Genomic DNA, 21,471 nt, shown 5'->3' with positions numbered 1-21,471 from the left:
GCATCGTTAGAGGAACTGGAAACCTCTTCCCTTTTTTCTGCCTCTTTGGAAGTAGAGAGTTTTTCCAGGGATTCTACTACTTCATTTCTCAACTCATCTTCAGATTCTTCAAAATTTCTGAAATAATAAGCAGTAAAAATCAACTTTGGGATATCAAAAACACGAATGAATACGTGTGAAAATTAGTGTCCCTTCTCATGCCCCACCCCTACTTGACCAGTTTGAAAGTTGCTTTTTCACCCAGGTAATAAATTGTTTATCAGATCAGTCTGGTTTCTCTAAGGATGATAAACAATGAATGTTGGGAGAATCAGTATTCTGTTTAGCTGGATTTGTGTTCAATAACCTTTATTATATTTATTAATATCCATCTACTCTTAGTTTAAAAGAAGAGGAGGGAAGAGAAAAAAAGAAACAAATAATAAAACGGCTGCCATATATTGAGCCCTTCCTATGTGCCAGTCACTGCCCTGGAGCACTTTACACATACTATATTTCATCTACTAATAACAGCACTTGAGGTGGACATTATCATCATCGATTTATAAAGAAGCTGGGCTCAGAGAGGTTTTAAATTAGTGCCCAAGATCTCACAGCTCTTAATTAGTAGGACCAGGAATTAAAATTGTGTCTAAGGCTGCAACACTGATGCTTTTAGAAAAGAAGAAGGGAAGAGACCAAGAAAACTATCTCAAAGATCACGGATATTTAAGGGGCAAAGGAAAGAAACCTAGGAGGAGCTGGTAGGAACCAAGAGTGTTTGTCATGGAAGCCAAGGGAGCAGAGAATTTCCAGAGGGAGCAGTCACATAAGATGAGGACTGAGAAATGATCATCGGACTTGGCAGTTTCAAGGTAATAGATGACCTCTGCAGGAATATTTCAGAGTTGTCTGCAGCCGGAGCCATCAATGTAGTGGATCAAGAAAGCAATGGGAGGTTTAAAAAAGTGATGGCAAGGAGCTAAAACTCCTCTGAGGGGAGCCCTGCTCTGAAAGGACAGTATTATCTCAAGAACAAGGCAATGGTTAAGGGCAATGGTTTTTCTTTTGGTGTTTTTCAAGATGGGAGAGATTGGTCATGTTTATAAGCTGAGAGGAAGTAAGTAATAGAGTTGAAAATACAGGAGAAAGGTAGATTAATTGATAGTAACATGGTCACTGAGGAAAGGCTGGGACTTAAGAGCACCTGTGTAAGGAGGAGCTTTCAACGGGAAAGGAGACTGCTTTCCTCTGAGAAGGAAGATAGGGAGGGAGAAGGAGTCAAGAACGCATGTGTAAAAGATTCATGGATCTACACAACAGAGGTAATTCCAGCTACAAAACACCCCCTCTGTGAAGTAGAAGGCAGGGCACGTGATGAGAGCAAGGTGGATGGGGGTGAGTGTGCACGACTGAGGGTTTGGAGGGAAGCTGACCAGGCATAGGACTGCTAGGTATCACAGAGGACTCTCCTAAAATTGGACATCATCAATTCGGGGTGGACCAGTAATTATAGCTCCCATGTGTTAAGCTGCCATTACTCAGGTGTGTGCTTACACAAAATTTGCCTTTGTCTCCATTCCTCTACAACTTAATAATATGTCCATGTGAATTTCTTTGCATTGATCCTGCTTGATTATTCTTTTATTTCCCAGATATCATGATTCGTGGCTTTCAATAATTACAAAAAGTTCACAGCTGTAATTGCTTTGAATATTGCTTTTCATTTATTCTCTTCTTCTGGAATTCCTTTTAGATATACATTGCACCTTCATGCCTCTTAACACTTCTTTCACATTTTCGATCATATTTTTCCCCTCAGATCTATCTTCTAGTTACTAATTCCTTCATTAACTCTATCTATTCTGTTTTTAAACTGCTGAATTTTAATTTCTATTGGAAGATTTTTTTCACGTTCAGAAGTTCTGTTGGTTGATTATCAAATCTTCCTGTTCTTTTTTGATAGACCTGCTTTTTTCTCATGTTTTCTTATTTTGATGAAATAATTTTAAATATACAATAGTAATTATTGTACAAATATTAAATACTCATAATATTATCTGAAGTTGTTTATGACCTAATTTAGCTATTTGTTGTGTTTGCTGTCTCTCATAGTGGATTTAATCTTTAGTTGTGAGCTCATCTTCAGCAGTGCTTTAGTGAGAAATTCACTGTAACCTGGATTGAGGCTGTATCTCTCCAGAGTGTTTTATATGTATTTCTTCTAGACATCCCAGAGTATTACAATCTCTTACTGCTAATTTTAATGTTATGTTTTCAATGTACCTGTTTCTAGACCATCCAAGTATTGTAAATTCAAACTCCAAATCTGAGTGAAGGCAAATCCATGGTTATAAATTTCTCAGGAAGTATTTTCCTCCCAGAGACTGAGCCAAGACAGACAAGCCACATTGCTGAGCTTTCTTCCTAGACCACCCTTGCACTGAAGAGCAGCTCTTCAAGGGTTCCATTTAGGAAGAATGGAGGGGAACCCAATGAAGAAAGCAAAAACCTGTCAGATATGTAGGAGATGCCAAGAGATAGGAAGGGAGGGAAGAAGATTTTAAAAACAAAACCAAAGAAACCCACAAAATACAAAAGAACCTCCAAAACAAAATGAGCCTGCAAACTAAAATTCCAAAACACAAGAATAAATCTAATGGTAAGAAAGGTGGGCAACAAAATTTTTTTTTTTAAGTTGGACCATGAACTAACTTGAGATGAAATTATTTTTATGGAGGCATTGGAAGAAATTTTCACATATTGGGGTATGGGGAAGTCATTCTGGCTTATACATGATTTGGCCTATACTTTTTGGGACCTGGAACAGCCTGTCTTATGGCCAGTCAAACACACTTGTACATCTGCTTTAACCATTAAAGAGTGTCCACTCTGGGAGCTTCCCTGGTGGCACAGAGGTTAAGAATCTGCCTGCCAGTGCAGGGGACACAGGTTCGAGCCCTGGTCCGGGAAAATCCCACATGCCGTAAAGCAACTAAGCCCGTGCACCACAACTACTGAGCCTGTGCTCTAGAACCCGGGAGCCACAACTACTGAAGCCCGCGCGCCTAGAGCCCGTGCTCCGCAACAAGAGAAGCCACCGCAATGAGAAGCCCGCGCACCACAACAAAGAGTAGCCCCCCTCGCTGCAACTAGAGAAAACCCGCACGCAGCAACAAAGACCCAACGCAGCCAAAAATAAATTAAAAAAAAAAGAGTGTCCACTCTGAAGATAGGGATAAATGATCCCTGTTCCTATGACACGAATGCTAATACTCCTTCAAAGATGAGGGTCCCTTCCCAGACACCAAGGTCATGCTGACTCGCTGTGTATGTGCTAATCTGTCTCTTTTGAAACCTTGAAGGAATGTACCCCTGTCATGTTTGATGTTTGTTCTTTGTTCTGACAAGATATAAAACTGTACTGAAAACCATGCTTCTCCAGAGGGCTTTCTTCTTCCGTGGTGGAGTCTACACTCCTGGTCTATAGTTCTCAGTTTTGCTTGAATAAAACTCTCTTCTATTCTTTATTATAGATTGTTTATAACTGGCATCGACAGAGGATTTTGATAAAACCCTTAAAGTAAGTATGCTCAACAAGAGAAATTAAAGCACAACATCCATTTTAAAATGTTTTTAAATTATGGGAAACAATTATGCAAGAATGAAACAAGAACATATAAATATAAGAACAAATAATTATAAATATTAGGAAATATGTAATCATTTAAGTTAAAAACCTAATAGATGATACCCAGAGAGAACTGGAAAACAGTATTCAAGAATTCACCTAGATTGAAACAAAGAATAAAAAATATGAAAGGGGACTTCCCTGGTGGTTCAGTGGGCAAGACTCCACACTCCCAAGGCAGGGGGGCCACGGGTCGGGGAACTAGATCCTGCATGCATGCCACAACTAAGAGTCTGCATGCCACAGTTAAGAACCGGCGCAGTCTAAATAAATAAATATATATTTTTAAAATATGAAAGTACAACTAGGTGTTATTGGGGACAGATTGAGAAGCTCTAGAATCTATCTAATTGGAGAGCCAAAATGGAGGGAATAAGAAAAGCGATATTTGGAGAAATAATAGGTAAAATATTTCCAGAACTAAAGAAAGTCATGAGTTCTCAGAAGAAAGTGAACCAAGGAGGATAAAAGATAAATCCAGACTTAGAGATATCATAGCAAAACATAAGAATGAAAGAAGAAAAAGTAAGTTATGAAAGTACTAGGGAGAGAGTTAGCACATCTATAAAGGAAAAACAATTAGATGATAGCAGATTTCGCATCAGCAATAATAGAGACCAGGAGAAAAAGCAAGAAGGCTGAGAAAATTCTCCCCTCCCTTCCTTCCTCCCTCCCTCCCTCCCTCCCTTCCTTCCTTCCTTCTTCCATCCCTCCCTCCTTCCTCCCTCCCTCCCTCCTTTATTTGCTAGACAGGTTGATTCTAATGTTCCCATGGAAAAACAAACAAGTAAGACTAGACAGGAAAATTATGAAAAAGGAAAGCCCCCCCAAACAATAAAACATATTATAAACATGTTTATAATACAATAATTAGACTAGAAAGAATAGGAATTGGATACAAATACACATAAAAATGTTGTATATCATAAAAGTGGCACTTCAAATTGGTATCAAAAATAAAGATTTTCAATAAATGGTGTTGGAATAAGTAAGGAGTTATTTGGGGAAAAAATTAAGTTGGAGCCACACTTTGCAGTACAAGTAAAATTCAAGATGAACAAAATATTTAACTAAATAGAAAATTAAATCACAAAAGTACTAAAAAAATTCTGGTACATTTTTTATTAAATAATTGATAAATCTAAGTAGACAAAAGTAAGAAATTTCCTCATGGCACAAGTCACTATAAATACAATCAAAAAGCAAACAAAAAACTGGGGAAAATATTCTTGAAACATATTACAGCTGAAAGACTAATTTCCCTAAAATACAAAAAGTTCCCCAAATCAACACAATGTTAATAGCCTAAATTTTTTAAATGACTAAGGCTATAAATAAAACTGGTTCCCAAAGGAGGAAATAAAGATCGATCTTAAGCATATGGAAAGGCAACCTTACTCATAAAAGAAATGCTAATTAAAACAAACCTGAAATGTCATTTTTAAATCTATCAACTGTGCAATGATCTAAGTTTGGTAACACACTGAGCAAAGAAATGTACAAGGAAACAGGCACTTCCATACCCTGTCAGTGGAAGTGTTCATAGGTGTAACCTCTGTGAAGGGCAATTTGACACTATCCAATTACAAACGTACATACTCTTTGACACAACACTTTGCTGTTCTGGGAATTTAAACTCTCTATATACTACTGTTTGTATATTATGATAGGTACTCAAGATACACTGTTAAGTGATAAAAGGAAGTTGTGAGATAGTACCTACATTATGAAACTGTTTCCATAAAAAAGAAAAGGAATACACACATACCAAGATATACAGATTTGCTTACATTTTAATGGAATTTCTCAGGAGAAGTATGCACAAGAAGCAGATTGGATTGGTTGACTCTGGGGAGGGGAATTGTGTGGCAGAGGTAATGAGATAGCAGAAAGACTATGAAAAGAATGTACCTTTTGAATTTGGAACCATGTGAATATATTACCTATTTTAAAAGTAAATTATAATAAAAATTTTAAACTTCAAAGGACTCCAAATTTTAGAACTAATAAGAGAGTTCAGTGAGGTTACAGGATACAACATCAGTAGTGTTCCATACACTAGCGGTAGCCAAAATGTAGTAGGAGAAAAATGACCCCATTAATAATGGCAACAGCAACAAAAAAGTTAAGTGGTATCTATATCATGAAGAAAACTACAAAAATACTGAAGAATATTTTAAAAGGCATAAATAGATGGAGAGCTATTCTATATTCATGGATGTTAAGACTTATAATCACAAAGATGTGAATTCCCATAAATTAATCAACAAATGTAATCTCATTCTCATCAAAATCCCAACAAAGTTTTTCTTGACACTTTACAAGAGAATGCAAGGATGTATACGTTGAGTAAAAAGCAACAGCAAAGATAATTTTGAAGAAAATTATATGGAGACTAGAGGAAGTTGTGAGGACTAGCCATACCAGACATCAAAAGGTACAATAAAGCCATAGTAACTGACAGAATATCACTGATGCAGAAAGGGAAAGCAAAGCCATTGGAAAAGAATGGAGAACCCAGAGACAAACCCATGTATATAGGAAAACTTGGTCTCCTTAGCTGGGTCTTTGAGGCTATATTCTATGCCTCAACAACAGCACTTTAACTTTTTACCATTTTTACTATATCCCGTGCTTCATTTAGGCATCTAGGTATGACCTACTTACGTATCATCATCATCAGATCTTGGTTCTGCTTGTTCTTCATCTACTTCGATGTCAGAGGCCACTTCTACCTTCCCCTCATCTTCTTTAGGAAGCCATTGTTTTAATGGTCCCACTGTTAAATGACAGAAAGAGAGATTAAAGCATCCCAGCCTATACATCTCGAGAGGGACATATACCAAAAATCCTATATTGAACATCAACCACAATGGTAAAACCTTTGAATAATTTCCATTAAAACAGAGAATAGACAGGTGACAACTGACACCAACTATTCCGCATTGTACTGAAGGTAGTAGGCAACACAAGAGAAAGAAGTAAGAGGAATAAGGATCAGAGATGAGGAGACAAAATAATCCCACTTTGGGAGTAGATGCTTTGATTGTATAGAAAATTTAAGAAAATCTTGTAAAAACTTAAGACTTTCCAACATTATTGCACTACCCTCATTCTTCGCTGTTTTTATACACAGTATTCAGTTTATGGTTACGGTTAATCACTGATGTCTGCAAAGAAAACCCAAAGCACACACCCACAACTTTATCTTTTTTGGTGAGGGGAGGAAGGAGGTGAGGGGGTGAATTAATTGTTGTTATTTAAAATGTACTTTTTGGGAATTCCCTGGCGGTCCAGTGGTTAGGACTCCGTGCCTTCACTGCCAAGGGTGTGGGTTCAATCTCTGGTTGGGGAACTAAGACCCTGCAAGCCCCACGGCACAGCCAAAAAAAAAAATCTTGACTCTTGTGATTTCAAATAAAGCCCACATACTATTAAATACTTTGCAAACATTAAAAAAAGAATGAGGTAAGCCAGACTTTTAAAAATTAAAATTTTTTTTAAAAATGTACTTTTTTTCTCTTGGGAAAAAAAATCAGAATGAAGATAGTACAATACTTAATTTCTTTATAGAAAGCAGCATCCCCTCAACAACTCTAAGATTCCAGTGATTATGAGATGCACATATTTTATACACCAATAGCAAAGAAAATGTTCCCAATAAAATGGCACGATGTTTTCTTAGCCCTTAGAATTTATATTTTATAAATATAAATTACTATAAGAACTCTTTTAGTCCTCCCTAAGCATACATTTTTAATCTTATATCACTCTTGTATATTCATAAAAGTGAAAATATAAGTGAAAAAAATTGGATAAGGTATAACTAAAATTCCTCACATTCACAGTATTACTCCTCTGAATTGTTATTTTTTTAACATATCAATCAAATTTTTTTGGATCCCAATTCAAAGAGGCCATAATAAAACAATTCATGAGACAATCAAGGAATTCTGAATTACTTTTTGAGTCAATGATGTCTGAGGTTTTTTGTTTGTTTGTGGTAAAAGAAAAAATAACATAAATTCACCCTCTTAACAATTTCCAAGTGTACAGTACAGTATTGTTAACTATATGCACATTGTTGTACAGCAGCTCTCTAGAACTTTTTCATCTTGCATGACTGAAACTCTACTCCCATTGAAAAACAACTCCCTATATCCCCCTCCCCCCAGCCCCTGGAAATCACCATTATACTTTCTAAGAATTTGACTCCTGTAAATACCTCACCTAAGTGGAATCTTGCAGTATTTCTCTTTCAAGACTGGCTTATTTCACTTAGCATAATGTCCTCAAGGTTCATCCATGTTATAGCTTGTGACAGGATTTCTTTCTTTTTTTAACACTGAATAATAATCTATTGTATGTATATACCACATTTTCTTTATCCATTCATCCACTGATGAACATTTAGGTTGCTTCCACATCTTAGCTATTGTGAATAATGGTACATTGAACATGGGTGCGCAAAAACATCTCTTTGAGATCTTGTTTTCAATTTTTTTGTATATATACCCAGAAGAAGGATTGCTGGATCAGGTAGTTCTATTTTAAATTTTTTAAGGAACTGCCATACCATTTTCCATAATGGCTGCACTATTTTACAATTCTACCAGTGGTGCATAAGGGTTCCAATTATTCCACATACTTGTTATTTTCTGGGGTTTTTGTTTTTTGGGTTTTTTTTTTATGGTGGCCATCGAATGAGTGTGAGATGATAGCTCTTTGTGGTTTTGATTTAAATTTACTGATGATTAATGATGTTGAGCATCTTTTCATATGCTTGTCAATGATGTCTGGTTTTTTCCCTACAAAATTTCAACCTTGGTGCAATCAAGAACATTGTTGAGACAGATTTTCTTAAAAGAATCCACAAAAGAACTAAAAGAATTCACGGAGAGTTAAAAATGCTGGTTTCTTAAGTTGGCTTTAAAATTATGTAGAGCTAGCCTACTTTCAACTACCACTTTAGGAATTTTGCTAAGTATGTCTACAATAGTTAGCTTTCCAGAATAATAAACCACCACATAACTTAGTGGCTTAAAACAGTAACCATTTATATAGGTCACAGTTCTGTAGTTGGGCGATTTGGGCTGGGCTCAGCTGGTCGGCTCTTCCAGTCTCAGCTGGGCCCCTCATGGCATCTGCAGTCACTTGCCTGGCCACCTGGAGGTTGGCTGGTCTAGCATGGCTCCACTTGGGATGGCTTGTCTCTCTGTTCCACACGGTCCCTCATTTTCCAGCAGGGCAACTGGAGCTAGTTGAGAGATGGACAGGATTCCAAAAGAAAGAGCAGAAGCTCCTTAAATACTCAGATTTGCCACACCATCACTTCTGCTGCATTCTACTGGCCTAAGCAAATCACAAGGCCAGTCAAGACTCAAGGGAAGAGGGGAAGAAAAACATTTAATGACGGAGGAGCTGCAAAGTCATACTGCAAAGGGCATGGATACAGGGAAGAGTGAAGGACAGTGCTCATGTTTGTAATCTACCAACATAACTTTCCCACACAAACTGTACAACCATCTGGTTCCTAGGTGCCTAAAGAGTATTTCACTTTAGTCTCCAGGAAAAAAAAAATCCCTACCTTCTGTTAGCAAGTGGGATTAAAAATAGGAACTATCCTCCAAAGGTGGAATTAAGAGCAAAGTGTGGCTTTTTTAATTTTTTTATTTTTTTGGGTAAACTGTTACATGACTACTTATGTACACACAAGTAGAAATCTCACCACACTTACATTTACCTATTTAAATCAACATATTTCATCCCAAATCATAGCCCATGTTACTTCCTAGAGTGCATTAAATAAATGAAATAGATTGATATATCTCATCTATGAGGTAGTCTGGCTAATTAAAAGCAAGCCAGAGTATTCCTCCTGGTGTGGGAATCTGATAGTTTTTATTTTCCTGTCTTAGGAAGACAATTTTGAGAGGCTCTTATTTTTGTTTAACAGGATAGAAGAAAGAATGAAAGGCTAACTACAGAAATGTAAATCATCTGTTATCAGAATGTGCAACTATGATGTTACCAAGGCAATTATGTGGCCTGAAAACTTACACTAGAAAAATAGAGGTTACCTTCCCACCAAGGATTCCCTTGGAGTGGTTAAACTATAAACAAAATTACTGACCTGAATTAATTATGCACATGTAAAAAAAATACTTCTCTTTGAAAGAGTGTCACTCTTACTAGTTAGATTCATTTAAAAGGATTTTGTAAAATCTTGCTATTTCAAACTTTTTAAAATTAGCACAAATTAAACATGTACTTGATAAACCCTCATTTTTATTTATTTATTTATTTTTGCATTGGGTCTTCGTTGCTGCACGCGGGCTTTCTCTAGTGGCGGAGAGCTGGGGCTACTCTTCGTTGCAGTGCACGGGCTTCTCATTACAGTGGCTTCTCTTGTTGTGGAGCACGGGCTCTAGGTGGGCAGGCTTCAGTAGTTGTGGCATGCGGGCTCAGTAGTTGTGGCGCACGGGCTCACTAGTTGTGGCTCACGATTTCTAGAGTGCAGCCTCAGTAGTTGTGGTGCACGGGCTTAGTTGCTCCACGGCATGTGGGATCTTCCCGGACCGGGGCTCAAACCCGTGTCCCCTGCATTGGCAGGTGGATTCTTAACCACTGCGCCGCCAGGAAAGCCCAAACCCTCATTTTCAAATGGAATTTAGAGCTAGAAACATCAAAGGAATTTATTTTCAAGGAGTTGGATATTTAAGCTAAAGACTGACGAACGATGTATGAATTGTGCTTAAATGTACGACAACGAATCCTTAAATGCCTTTATAAATTGTGTCTATTACACCTGTAATCAAAGTTATTAAAATTTACACATGCAGAAAGTCTTTACAAAGACTCCATAGAGCTGTAAGAATAATTAGCATTGTAATTTCCTTATCCAATTTGATAGCAATACAAATATTGGCAATCCCATGCCTTTACATAAAGTGATAGTAAAAATGTGCTATGGCTGTATTTTCATTCACAAAGACATGGTGACTTACTAAGTTCTGGGCATTATACCAGGCGCTAGGGACGGAGAGGCCGAGTGGGGTGGTAATCAAGACAAAGCTCTCAGAAGCTTATAGTCTAGTGAGGAAGAAAGACATTAAACAGGAAACTAAAGTGAACTTCACTTTTATGATCAGAGAATTACAGTGTCTTGTGGGATATCAAGCAGGGAAACCAAACTTAGAGGAATGCAAAGGAGACGTGCCCTGATGTTTTCTCAGGCATTTAAAACAGTGGTTCCTGGGGGACTTCCTGATGGTCCAGTGTTAAGACTCGGGCTTCCATGGCAGGGAGGTGTTTCAATCCCCAAAAAGACAAAAACAAAAATAAAAAACAGTGGTTCCAGGCTTCCCTGGTGTCGCAGTGGTTAAAAATCCGCCTGCCAATGCAGGGGACATGGGTTCGAGCCCTGGTCCCGGAGGGTCCCACATACCGTGGAGCAGCTGGGCCCGTGCGCCCCAACTACTGAGCCTGAGCTCTAGGGCCCATGAGCCACAACTACTGAGCTCGCGAGCTACAACTACTGATGAAGCCTGCCCACCTAGAGCCCATACTCCACAAGAGAAGCCACCACAATGAGAAGGCCGCGCACCACAACAAAGCGTAGCCCCCGCTCGCCACCAACTAGAGAAAGCCCGCGTACAGCAACAAAGACCCAATGCAGCCAAAAATAAATAAATAAATTTATAAAAACAAACAAACAAAAAAATCAGTGGTTCCTTGTCAGTGGTACACAGGCAGTAGTTTGAGATCCAGGTTTTTCATAGCAATCACTAAAATTTCAAATAAAATTGCTACTGCATCTTTTTATGGCCTGAATTTAAATGATAAACATAATAAGGAAATGTCTTCCATGCACTTAACCAATATTTGAGTGTGAACGAATTTGAGTATGAGACTGAATTAATGTGAAATTGTCAGAGGCAACTAACAGAGAAAAGACAGAGAGACCGTAGACAAACTTGAGGATTTACAGAAAGCTTATTAGAATTTTTTGGATTAAAGGGAAGCATGTCAATCAAGTTACAGGCTCTTCCATTCATTCATTCCAATTATTAACTGATTAAGAATCTCCTATATTCCAGACACCTTTGTAAAGCCCTGTCCGGCAATAGAGCGAAAAGCAGGGAGGGAAGGGTATCTGCTGATAAAACATCAGAAATGGCCCGGAGGTTGCATCAGAGTGAAATCTTACAGGAGGAATTACTTTGGCAAAGGGAGGAGTCTTTAGAAAGACTCACCTTTCTAAACTGAGGGAGAAATATTTGCTGATGGAGAAGTGCTAGCAGCTTTGGTGCTGGGAGAGGCCATCCGATCTTTAAGGCACTTAGAGTCTGCAGAGTCTGGATTTTATCCTGAGGGTAAGGGAGAATCTTGTGCAGGATTTAAAAGGATTTTTAGGATTATCTGGCAGGGGTGCAGAGGGAGAGGTAAAGAAAGAAGAGATGACCAGAGACAGGAAGTCAAGCTTGCTACAGGGATAGGAAAGATGGGGTGAGGCCAACAACAGAGTTAGAGGCTGAAAGAGCAGAGAAAGCACAGCTGGGGGGGGGAGGGGATGCCTGCACCCTTAGCAGGTTGCAAAAGAAAATACCTACATTTTGCTTTGAATGCTACCCTTGGAGGCAAGTTCCTATGTTTAATCCCACTTGTTAAATTACTCATATATGCCTAATGTAAAGCCATCCATTCGAAAATGAAGTAAGTTCATGAATTAATTAATTTGGTATGCAAGATCAAATGAAGTTTTCTATGACTCTCTCCAAGAAGCACAGGAACAAACCCAAGAAGACACATCATAGCAACCAGTATGTCACCTTCGCAGTGTCCTGAAAGATGGGCGCCCCCCCCCCCTCCTACCCGGTCTGTGGCCCCAGCCCTTGGCCTCCAGGCCAAGCCAGACCAGCCCAAAACTTCTTCCCCACCGGCCCCCAGCCCCATCCTTACAGATGATGTTTCTATCCCAGGATAGAAGGGGAGAGAGCAGACATGCAATCACACTGCCGTCTGTGGTTTGAAGGTACTTGAAAGAGAGCCCTGAAGGCAGGGATGCATTTTCTCTCTCTCTCCCCACTGCACTGCTACCCCCGCCTTGAGTTTTAAGTGTGGCAGCTGAGATAAGTAATAACACCGAAGGACTTCATCTACTCAGGGACTCTGGTCCCTTCTCTGACGCCTAGATTTTAATCATACCGTCTTTCTCCGTCTCTCAGGCCTGTGGATCTGCAAGTTCTCCTCACCTGAAATATTCTTTCCTCAATAAAATGCTGTCCATTCTTTAAGACTCACATTTCACAAAGATTCCCCTTTTCTTGAGCTTCACAAACTGGCAGACTCACTCTTCAGAAACAGTCGGGTACGACTCTTGCATTATTCTCAGTGTTGTTCTTTAACTTTGTAACCACGCATCCGCCTCCATCACTATCAGGTTTCTAACCAGGCCTCCGCCCCGCCTCAGTCTCGCCTCTCCGCAACCCCAGCCCTGAAACCGCGCCCCTGCGCAGGTGTTCTTTGTTTGATACCTGCCTGCCCCAAATGGCTTTGCTCGTAGCAGTTTACACCTGCACACACAGTGGAGGACCAAATCCCCACTGTGGTAGGAATTCCCTCGAACTTTAGAAAGTAACGGTTGGTTCCCCTTAAAGTCCACAGCAGCATAATCTTGCTAAACATTGGAGGCAAGAAAAACCCAAAGCCAAAAAAACTGTATTAAGATGTATTTTACAGCCCACAGGATGGTAATTTGAGTCTGCTGAAGAGCTGTCAGAATAAACGGACTCCGTGAGGCAGCACCAAGCACTATCTCATCACCTACAAATCCACTGGTCCTTCCTACCTAACATTTCATCACTTGTCAACCCATCACATTACAGAAAATATCCTACTTTTCTCTGAAGTTCAAGTCTTTTGTTAATGGCATTTGGAACAGGCTTGGACAAAGCAAATCAGCTTCTGAAAAGGCTTAGACACCCTCCCAATTCTCTCTCCAGGCTATTTTTATCCCCATTCTGCATTTACACATCTGACAAAATTCCACAGGGGACTGATTATGTTCTTAAAAGTAAACTACACACCAAATTCTCCATCGTTGGCAGAAGATGAGCTACTTGCTAGATGTGCTGCTGTCAAAACCCTCATTAAAGTTCCCGGTGTTTCAAGCCTCCACTGTTTCCTGTTTTCTGGAATGCCTTCAATCACAATCACTCGGCCGTCTGAAAAGGAGCCTGGATTATTGAAACTAAAAATGCTTCATTTGAGTTTTTATAAAATGACAGAATGTGAGATCCTTGGAGGTAACCTAATCCCACCCCTCATTTTATTAGCAAGGAAGCTGAGATACAGAAAAGTTTAGCGACAATATTATCATGTACTGTTGGGCAGGAGAGTCATTTTTTGCCCCGTAAACTGGCTGTTTTGGTATGTTGACATTTCTATTCTATTTATTTTAAATTAGGTTTCCCCTCTTACTGTCTCATTGGCTTAGGATGGATTAAATTGTATTATGTTCGCAAGCCCTTTCTTGTAAATTTGATGATATGCAATATATTTTGTAATAGTATAAATATGGGTCAATTCACACACTTTTAATTACTAATATCAGTGATATACTTACAGACTTCAACTTATAAGATGGGTATAAATTTTAGCTCTCCCCCAGCCCCATGTTATCAAGAAGAACATAGGAAATAGGCAATAAAAATCTCCACCACCTGTAAGATCACACCCAGATATTGCTGGGACTCTCTGCTAAGGAAAGACTATGCCAGAAGCCCAAATGAAAATGAAGGAATTTAGGTTGAAAATATCATCATATCCTAAACACTGCTAACATGGAAATAGCACGTTGGTTTACAAAGCAATTTGATATATATCTCTGCACTGACTCTCTAAATCTTGTGGGACAGCTAATATTTCAGTTCTGATGTTACTGAGGAAAAAACGACCCTCTAAGAAACTGCAAGGGAGTTATTAGGCTAGCACGGGAAGGCAAATGAAGCCACCTGTCTCTCCTTGGGAGGAAGGTGGGAACCTGGATCTTTCTTCCTTTACATTCTCATAGCTACAGTGGCCAATTGTCTAGAATAATTAGTAGGCAAGTCTCCGCAGAGGTAGGGGAGAGACCAAAACAATATCTTTGAAAGGTATTTAATACAAATCTATCGGGATTGTACTGAAAACTGAGAACTGTCAAGTCAGGGTGAGCGCTAGCATTTGGGGTGAACACAGCTGCCTTTGGGGCCTCGCTCTCCTCTTGCTGACAATTTGTGCCACTGATGTCAGCCTCACCCTCAGGCGCAGTGGAGCCGGTGGAGGTGACGTCGGCCGCGGCCATCATCTGTAGCAGAGTCTGAGGAGGCCCAGCATCCCACTGTCTCCTGTCCTCTGCAGCGGCAGCATCTGGAATGAACAACCCTGGGTGTAAGGAAATAACTCGTTGACCTCAAAGCAGTCCAAGTGTGACTAACTGCAAGAAATAGTTCTTAGGAAACCTGGAGTCCATCAGCTGGTACCTTCAAAAGCAGAGAAATCACCACCCTCAATCTAATACAGATTGCTATGGACCGAATGTTTACATGCCCCCCCCCCCCGAATTCATATGTTGAAACTTAATGCCCAGTGTGACGGTATTAGGAGGAGGGGCTGTGGGGAGGTGATTAGGTCATGAGGGTGGAGCCTCATGAATAGGATTAATGCTCCTATGAAACAGACCTCAGAGAGCTCCCTCATCTTTTCCGCTAAGTGAGGACACAGCAAAAAGATGGAATCGGGCCCTCACCAGACCCTGAATCTGCCAGCATCATGATATTGGACTTTCCAGCCTCCAGAACTGTGCAAAACAAATATTGTTTATAAGTCTCCCAGTTTACGGTATTTTGTTACAGTGGCCTGAATGGACTAAGACATAGATAGATCATAACTTATAAGACTGCAATTATAAACAGGTTTAAAATTGTTTCACTTTTATTGTTAACATTTGACTGACTAGCCAATATATTTAACGTTAAAGAAATATTAACGGCATGAATGGACAAATTCTTGAGGCATTTACGTGAACTTTAGTCAGTTTCCACGGAAATGCAACTGTTCCATTACCTTATTTAAAAAATAACTTGTGTTATCATTTTCTTTATTTATTAGTATGTTTCATTATAGGAAATCTGGAGATCAGATAAGAAGAAGGAAACAAACATTACCACAATCCCACTCTCCAGAGACTTAAAATTTCAAAATTTCCTTCTTGCATATAGTTTCTGCTTCGTTTTGAAACAAAAAATGGGCCAAATATTACACACCCTTTTATAACTTGTTCTTTTCAATTAGCAACATACCATATCTGTATTATTAAATATTGTTCTACACCACCATTTTAAAGCAAACATGGTATTCTGTTTCATGGATATATTATAATTTAACTAATTCTTTTTTGCTGGATTTTTAGATTGCTAGAATTTTTTACTATTATAGACAACACTTTAATGAACTCATTTGTAGTTAATTTTTTTGACATTTATGGTTAATTTCCCTAGGTAAACTACTGAAAATGACAATTCTAGGGGCTAGTATTATAATATTTTCTTTACCAAAGGCTTTCATTGTGAAAGCTGAATCTATTACTAATTTATTCTGCGATTTTTTTCCTATGTATTTTGAATAGCTAATTCTTCCCTAGCCAAAAAAAATACTCACCTATATTTTCTTTCATTTTATTTTCTGATATATAACTTCATTTTTTTACATATAAACTCTTTGATTTTATTTTGGAATTTGTTTTGTTGTATCATTATATAGGGTCTGATTTCACAATTTCCCCCAAATTGTTAACCAGTTGGTCCTAGAGCATTTATTTGAGTAATTCTTTCTTTTCCCATTGACCTATGATGTGACTTTTAGCATATGCTAAATTATGATACATACTAGAGTTTGTTTCTAAACTTTCTCTTTTTTCATTACTTTTTTTATTCTGGTGCTAGTATCACATTGTTTTAATGACTATAATTTATATAATACAGTTTGATATTTGGAAGGGCAAGTGCCCCTCAATGCTCTTCTTTTCTAAATTTTTTGGCTAGTTAAGAATCTCCAAGATCTCCTCACACCAGAAAAAAATCCTATTGTGCTTTTGATTGAAATTGCCAAAAATCCATATATTTATTTGGAATGAATATTTCCAATATATAACAGTGTTATTTCTCTACATTTATTCAAATAATCTTTAAATACCTCAGTAAGGTTTTATAGTTTCCTTCATATGCTCTGCACGATTCTTGTAAAGTTAATTCTCAAGTTATATGTACACACACACACACACACACACACTCACACATATTTGCTGTTGTTACTACAAATGAGATCTAAAGACCAACTGGGAAAACTATTTGCAATACGTACTTCAGGCAAAGGTTCAGTTTAAATGAGTCTTATAAAGAAAAAAAAATGCCATTTTCAGTAGAAAAATGGATAAAGGATGTGAGCACATAATTCACAAGAGAAATACAGATGTCAATAAACATATGGGAAATTGTTCAGCCTGAATAGTAATTACGGGAGCCCAGTTTAAATTAAGAGACCGTTTTCAGCATCAAACTAATGAAGTGTTTTTTTAAGAAAATCTAAAAAAAAGCAGCCATGTCTTTTGAGACTTATAATCCACTCTCTTCTCTTCCCAGAGAACTCATGCAAAGAATAACTTTTGATTTCATCCTTTTCGCTGGAATTGCTCACACTGAGGCCACTCAGGGCCCTTGATAACCAAACCCTGTGGGCTGTTACTCAACCTGCCTCACTTGGTCTTTCTCTTCCAGTTGATACTGCCAAGCCCTGAGGCTCCATCCAGAACCTTCTCTCCTTCTTTGGCGTCACTCTCTTCTGATTCTCCCAAAACTTGTTTAAACAATACAAGCACCTGTCCTAAGCTCCATTTCCTTCTCGCTCCAGTCCCCGTGCCTAGGTGTTTTCCACCACCATCAAGGCTGACATACTGTGCATATGCTAAGGAAGCCCTGATTTGCCCCAGAGCTTTGGTCTTACTCAGCTAGCACCTTCTAAACACCTCCAGCTGGTGCTCAGAAAGACCTAAACTCAATATGTTACAAATTTAAACCATTACATTATCTCTACTGACCTCCCTCTGCGTGATGTATGCACCTGTTTGGCTGGTGATAGCCTCGTCCATCTGAATTAGAAGACTGGGACCCTCTTCTCCTCCTCAGTCCCCACACTCAGCAGTTCACACCTGGTGTCTATTGTCACTGCACTGGCCTGCCCTGTGCACCTGTCATTTCCCACCTGGACCAGTCTCCTGCCCTCAGTCCTGCCCCTCCACACATCCTTCACATGGCAGCCAGCATGATCTTTCTCCATCACAAATAACATTTAATTCCCTTTGATTGAAAGTCGCCACACAGGATAAAGCCCAAGCTCCCTGGCATGCCACGCTCTGTAGGAGAGGCACCCCCCTGACTCTCCAGCCAGCTGGCACTCGAACAATGATTAGTATTGGGGCTCAGAAAGCATGTTTTGGGTTTCCTTTCTTTGGCTCATGACAATTCTGTGATTCTGAGGGCAGACCCAGGTTTCATTCATCTCTGAGGTCCCTCCCACCTAGCACAGTCTGGCAGAAGGGAGATTCTCCACAAGATGCCTGCTGAATTGAATAAAGATTTTTCCGGGTAGAAATGAGGCAAAGTGTATGATTCTAGGAAGAGGAAACTGAGGCGAGCCAGGGTGTGTGAATGCTCACATAGCTGCAAGGGAAGATGGGGCTCCAGCAGGCTGTGTGGATCCCATCATCTGTGGAAAGAGAGAGGGGGTGATGGGGCAGGAAAGGGGGGGGGGTCACCACAGGATCACGCCACGCAGTGTTAAATGTGATACTACGTGCAAAAGACTGTATCCTACAGGCATTATCAAAACAAAATTTGAGTAGAATAATAATATGACAGGATGACTGTAGCAATTACTTACAGAATGAAGGGGAAATACTAGAGAAAGGGAGGACGCATAGGAGACTAAAGCAATTCAGTGAGGGGAAGGGAAAGGGAAAATTAAGGGAAGAGCATATATTAAATTAAGCACCTAATATATCAATTTTCACTTTAGTCCTCACAATAAGCCTAGGTGGCAAGTACTATTCTCCTCGCTCTTAAGAGGAAACTGAGATTCAGAGATCTGAAGTAACTTGTGAAAGGGCACACACAGAAAGTGGCAGCACCAGCTGGGATTCGAACTCCCTACGGTCTGCAAAGCCCATGTGTTTCCTAGCACACGCCCCGCTGAGACAGGACAGGGCAGAGGGAATGAAAGAGGAGAAGACTCAGGGACATCTCAGAGTAGAAACCACCCCAGGCATGACAGCAGGACTGTCGGCCTGGTGAGGGCATCACCGGAAATAAAGGCTCCCTGGGAAGAAAGGGCGCAGAAGCTGGATTGTCCACACGCCGAGGCTGAGATGCTAGTGGTACTTGTCCATGGAGCCATCCAGGAGATCCTGAGAAAGATGGACGAGTGTGGGCCGGGAGGACCGGAAGCTGAGAGAGCAGGTGAAACTGCCCCCAGGAGACGGTGTGGAGCCGAGAGGAGGGTGGGTCCCAGGGGCTGTGACCCCTGGGGTGGGCAGAGTCAGAGGGGCCAGGTCTCCGTCCAGTTCAGGGTGAGGTGGGGGGGCAGGAGACAGTCAAATCACGGGAGACGAGTGAGGAGGAGAGCATTCGAGATGACTGCCAATAAAAGGGTTCCTTCTCATCCGCAGCTTTGAAGGGACACATACCTGCTTCCAGGCAACAGAGTTCTTCAAATGCTTTGTCTGTATAATCTTCATGCTCCTTTATACATTTATATTCCTTAAACTTAATGCCGTCCTCAAAGGTCAAAGTTTCACTCAGTATATCCATTGCCTAAAGCAATTTCATGGTGTTTCATGAGAAATAAGCCATATTTGGGGGGAAAAAAGTTTGAAAATTATTTCATGCTCCCAGTAATAACATTTACCGAGGTATGCAGTAAGTATTCAATGTATGTTTATTACATGAATCAGTAGGGTTTTAAAACTAGAACTGTGTTGGAACACAACAGAAGCAGGAATGTGTTCGTTTCTTCTCCCTGTCAACAGTGACAAGCACTGATCACGTGGCAGCGAATCTGATGCAGACTTCCTGCTTTCAGTCTTATTCTCCTGCAGTTCCATTCTAAGGAACTTTCAAGGTTAGCTCATCTATGCCCTGCTTTAAGCTTTAACATTCCCAATCAGGTCCCTGAAACTGCTCCTAATATTCCATAATTAAAATTAAAATGATCACTCTATTTCAAGCATATCAAAGCAGAGAATAACAAAGGATGAACAAACTGGTAGATAAAACTGTTTGGAGTCCATTCTTTTTTCTAGCGGGCCAACTTCAGTGCCTCACTTCACAGAAGCACCGTGGATGCACCAGCCCTCGGGTCCCAGGTCCCAAGAGCTGCTCCCTCGTCCGGGACACTTAGAGGCCTAGTGGTTACAAGTGAGCGCTAACTACCACCACTCTACTGAAGTCTCTGTAGCAAAAGGCTAATAAAAATCTCAAAGATAGGTGGAGCACAGAGGATTTTTAGGGCCGTGAAAATACTCTGTATGATTCTATAATGATGGATACATGTCGTTACACATTTGTCAAAACCCAGAGAATGAGTGAACCCTAAGGTAACCTATGTACTTTGGGTGATTATGATGTGTCAGTGGAGGTTCATCAATTGTAACGAATGTTCCACTCTGGTGAGCGATGTTGATGGTAGGGAAAGCTGCATGTGCCGGGGGATGGGGGCAGGAGCTCCATGGGAAATCTCTGTACCTTCTGCTAAATTTTGCCATGAACCTAAAATTACTCTAAAACATGAAGTCTATTAAAAAAAAAAAAAAAAGAATCCTTCACCACATGCACACACACAAATCTGAAGGAAATAACATTAAAAAAAGTTTTAAGCCAATAAAAAAACATGAAAGGAAGAAATTGAGTATATAATTTATATATATATATATATGTATACACATATTCATACTTAACTTTTGGTAATTTAAAAGGCAAACTTGGAGAAGGTGAAACAGAAACACAAATCAGTTAATTCTGATATTTGTTAGCAGCTCTGGTAAAAAATGGGATTTAAAAAGATGTTGAAATCAAGTAATAAAATGAGGTTTGAGTTTACTATATTCATGCATTTATTGCTGTTTCAATTCAAGCCCATGTGCATAACTGAGATTTACCCAAAGACCAGTACAAAGTTATCAATAACCAATCAAGATCTAAAATAAATGTGCATGATTTCTGGATAACTGCTCATTTACATGTTTTTTAGGTGAGTGTATTAGTTGTTGACTATATATTATGTCTTCTATTTTAATCTGGCTATAATTTAAAAGTTACTATTATGAGGAAAAAGCTCCTTTATAATAGAACAATAAATTAAAATGGAATAATCCATCTATAGGAATAATCTCAAGTTTAAAAAGAATGGAAGGATAAAAAATACTTTGGAAGACTTGTCTGAACACCAGACATCCTTCTAGGAAGATTTTAGAAAATTCTCCCTACCCTCTATGGGAAAAGTTCATGAAACATGCTATTAAGACACTCATTTTCTCATCCCTACTAATAGAATTTTACTTAATGGCATACCTCTTCCTCTTGGAGGGTGTCTCCATCAGAAATACATTTGTCTAAATTAATTTCAAACTTTACCCCTCTCTAGAAGAAAGCAAGAAAAAAATCTGTTTCGCATTCCAATAAAAACCTTAAAATTACAACTCCCACTTT

At 39.4% G+C, this 21,471-nt stretch overlaps 2 protein-coding genes across 3 annotated transcripts in view; one reads left to right on the top strand and one right to left on the bottom strand.

The window, feature by feature from the left end:
* Window positions 1–13,827, top strand: part of ALG11 (ALG11 alpha-1,2-mannosyltransferase) — a 32,538-nt gene extending 18,711 nt beyond the window's left edge. The window contains exons 4-5 of one of the 2 annotated variants that reach the window (XM_059903335.1): window positions 3,516–3,562; window positions 13,724–13,827. In XM_059903335.1, coding sequence (XP_059759318.1) covers window positions 3,516–3,526 — 11 coding nt within the window. In that variant the 3' untranslated portion in view covers window positions 3,527–3,562; window positions 13,724–13,827. Of the gene's footprint in view, window positions 1–3,515; window positions 3,577–13,723 lie in introns of those variants that run through there. The other variant, XM_059903336.1, reaches the window with a different exon arrangement.
* Window positions 1–21,471, bottom strand: part of NEK5 (NIMA related kinase 5) — a 62,270-nt gene that overhangs the window by 800 nt on the left and 39,999 nt on the right. The window contains 7 exon segments of the mRNA XM_059903333.1: window positions 2–117; window positions 6,338–6,449; window positions 8,829–8,927; window positions 13,759–13,896; window positions 14,972–15,082; window positions 19,452–19,578; window positions 21,334–21,402. Of these exon segments, the coding sequence (XP_059759316.1) occupies window positions 2–117; window positions 6,338–6,449; window positions 8,829–8,927; window positions 13,759–13,896; window positions 14,972–15,082; window positions 19,452–19,578; window positions 21,334–21,402 (772 nt within the window).

This window comes from Balaenoptera ricei, chromosome 18, assembly GCF_028023285.1.
Source record: "Balaenoptera ricei isolate mBalRic1 chromosome 18, mBalRic1.hap2, whole genome shotgun sequence".
Lineage (NCBI taxonomy): Eukaryota > Metazoa > Chordata > Mammalia > Artiodactyla > Balaenopteridae > Balaenoptera > Balaenoptera ricei.
This window is presented reverse-complemented; position numbering and strand designations above follow the sequence as displayed.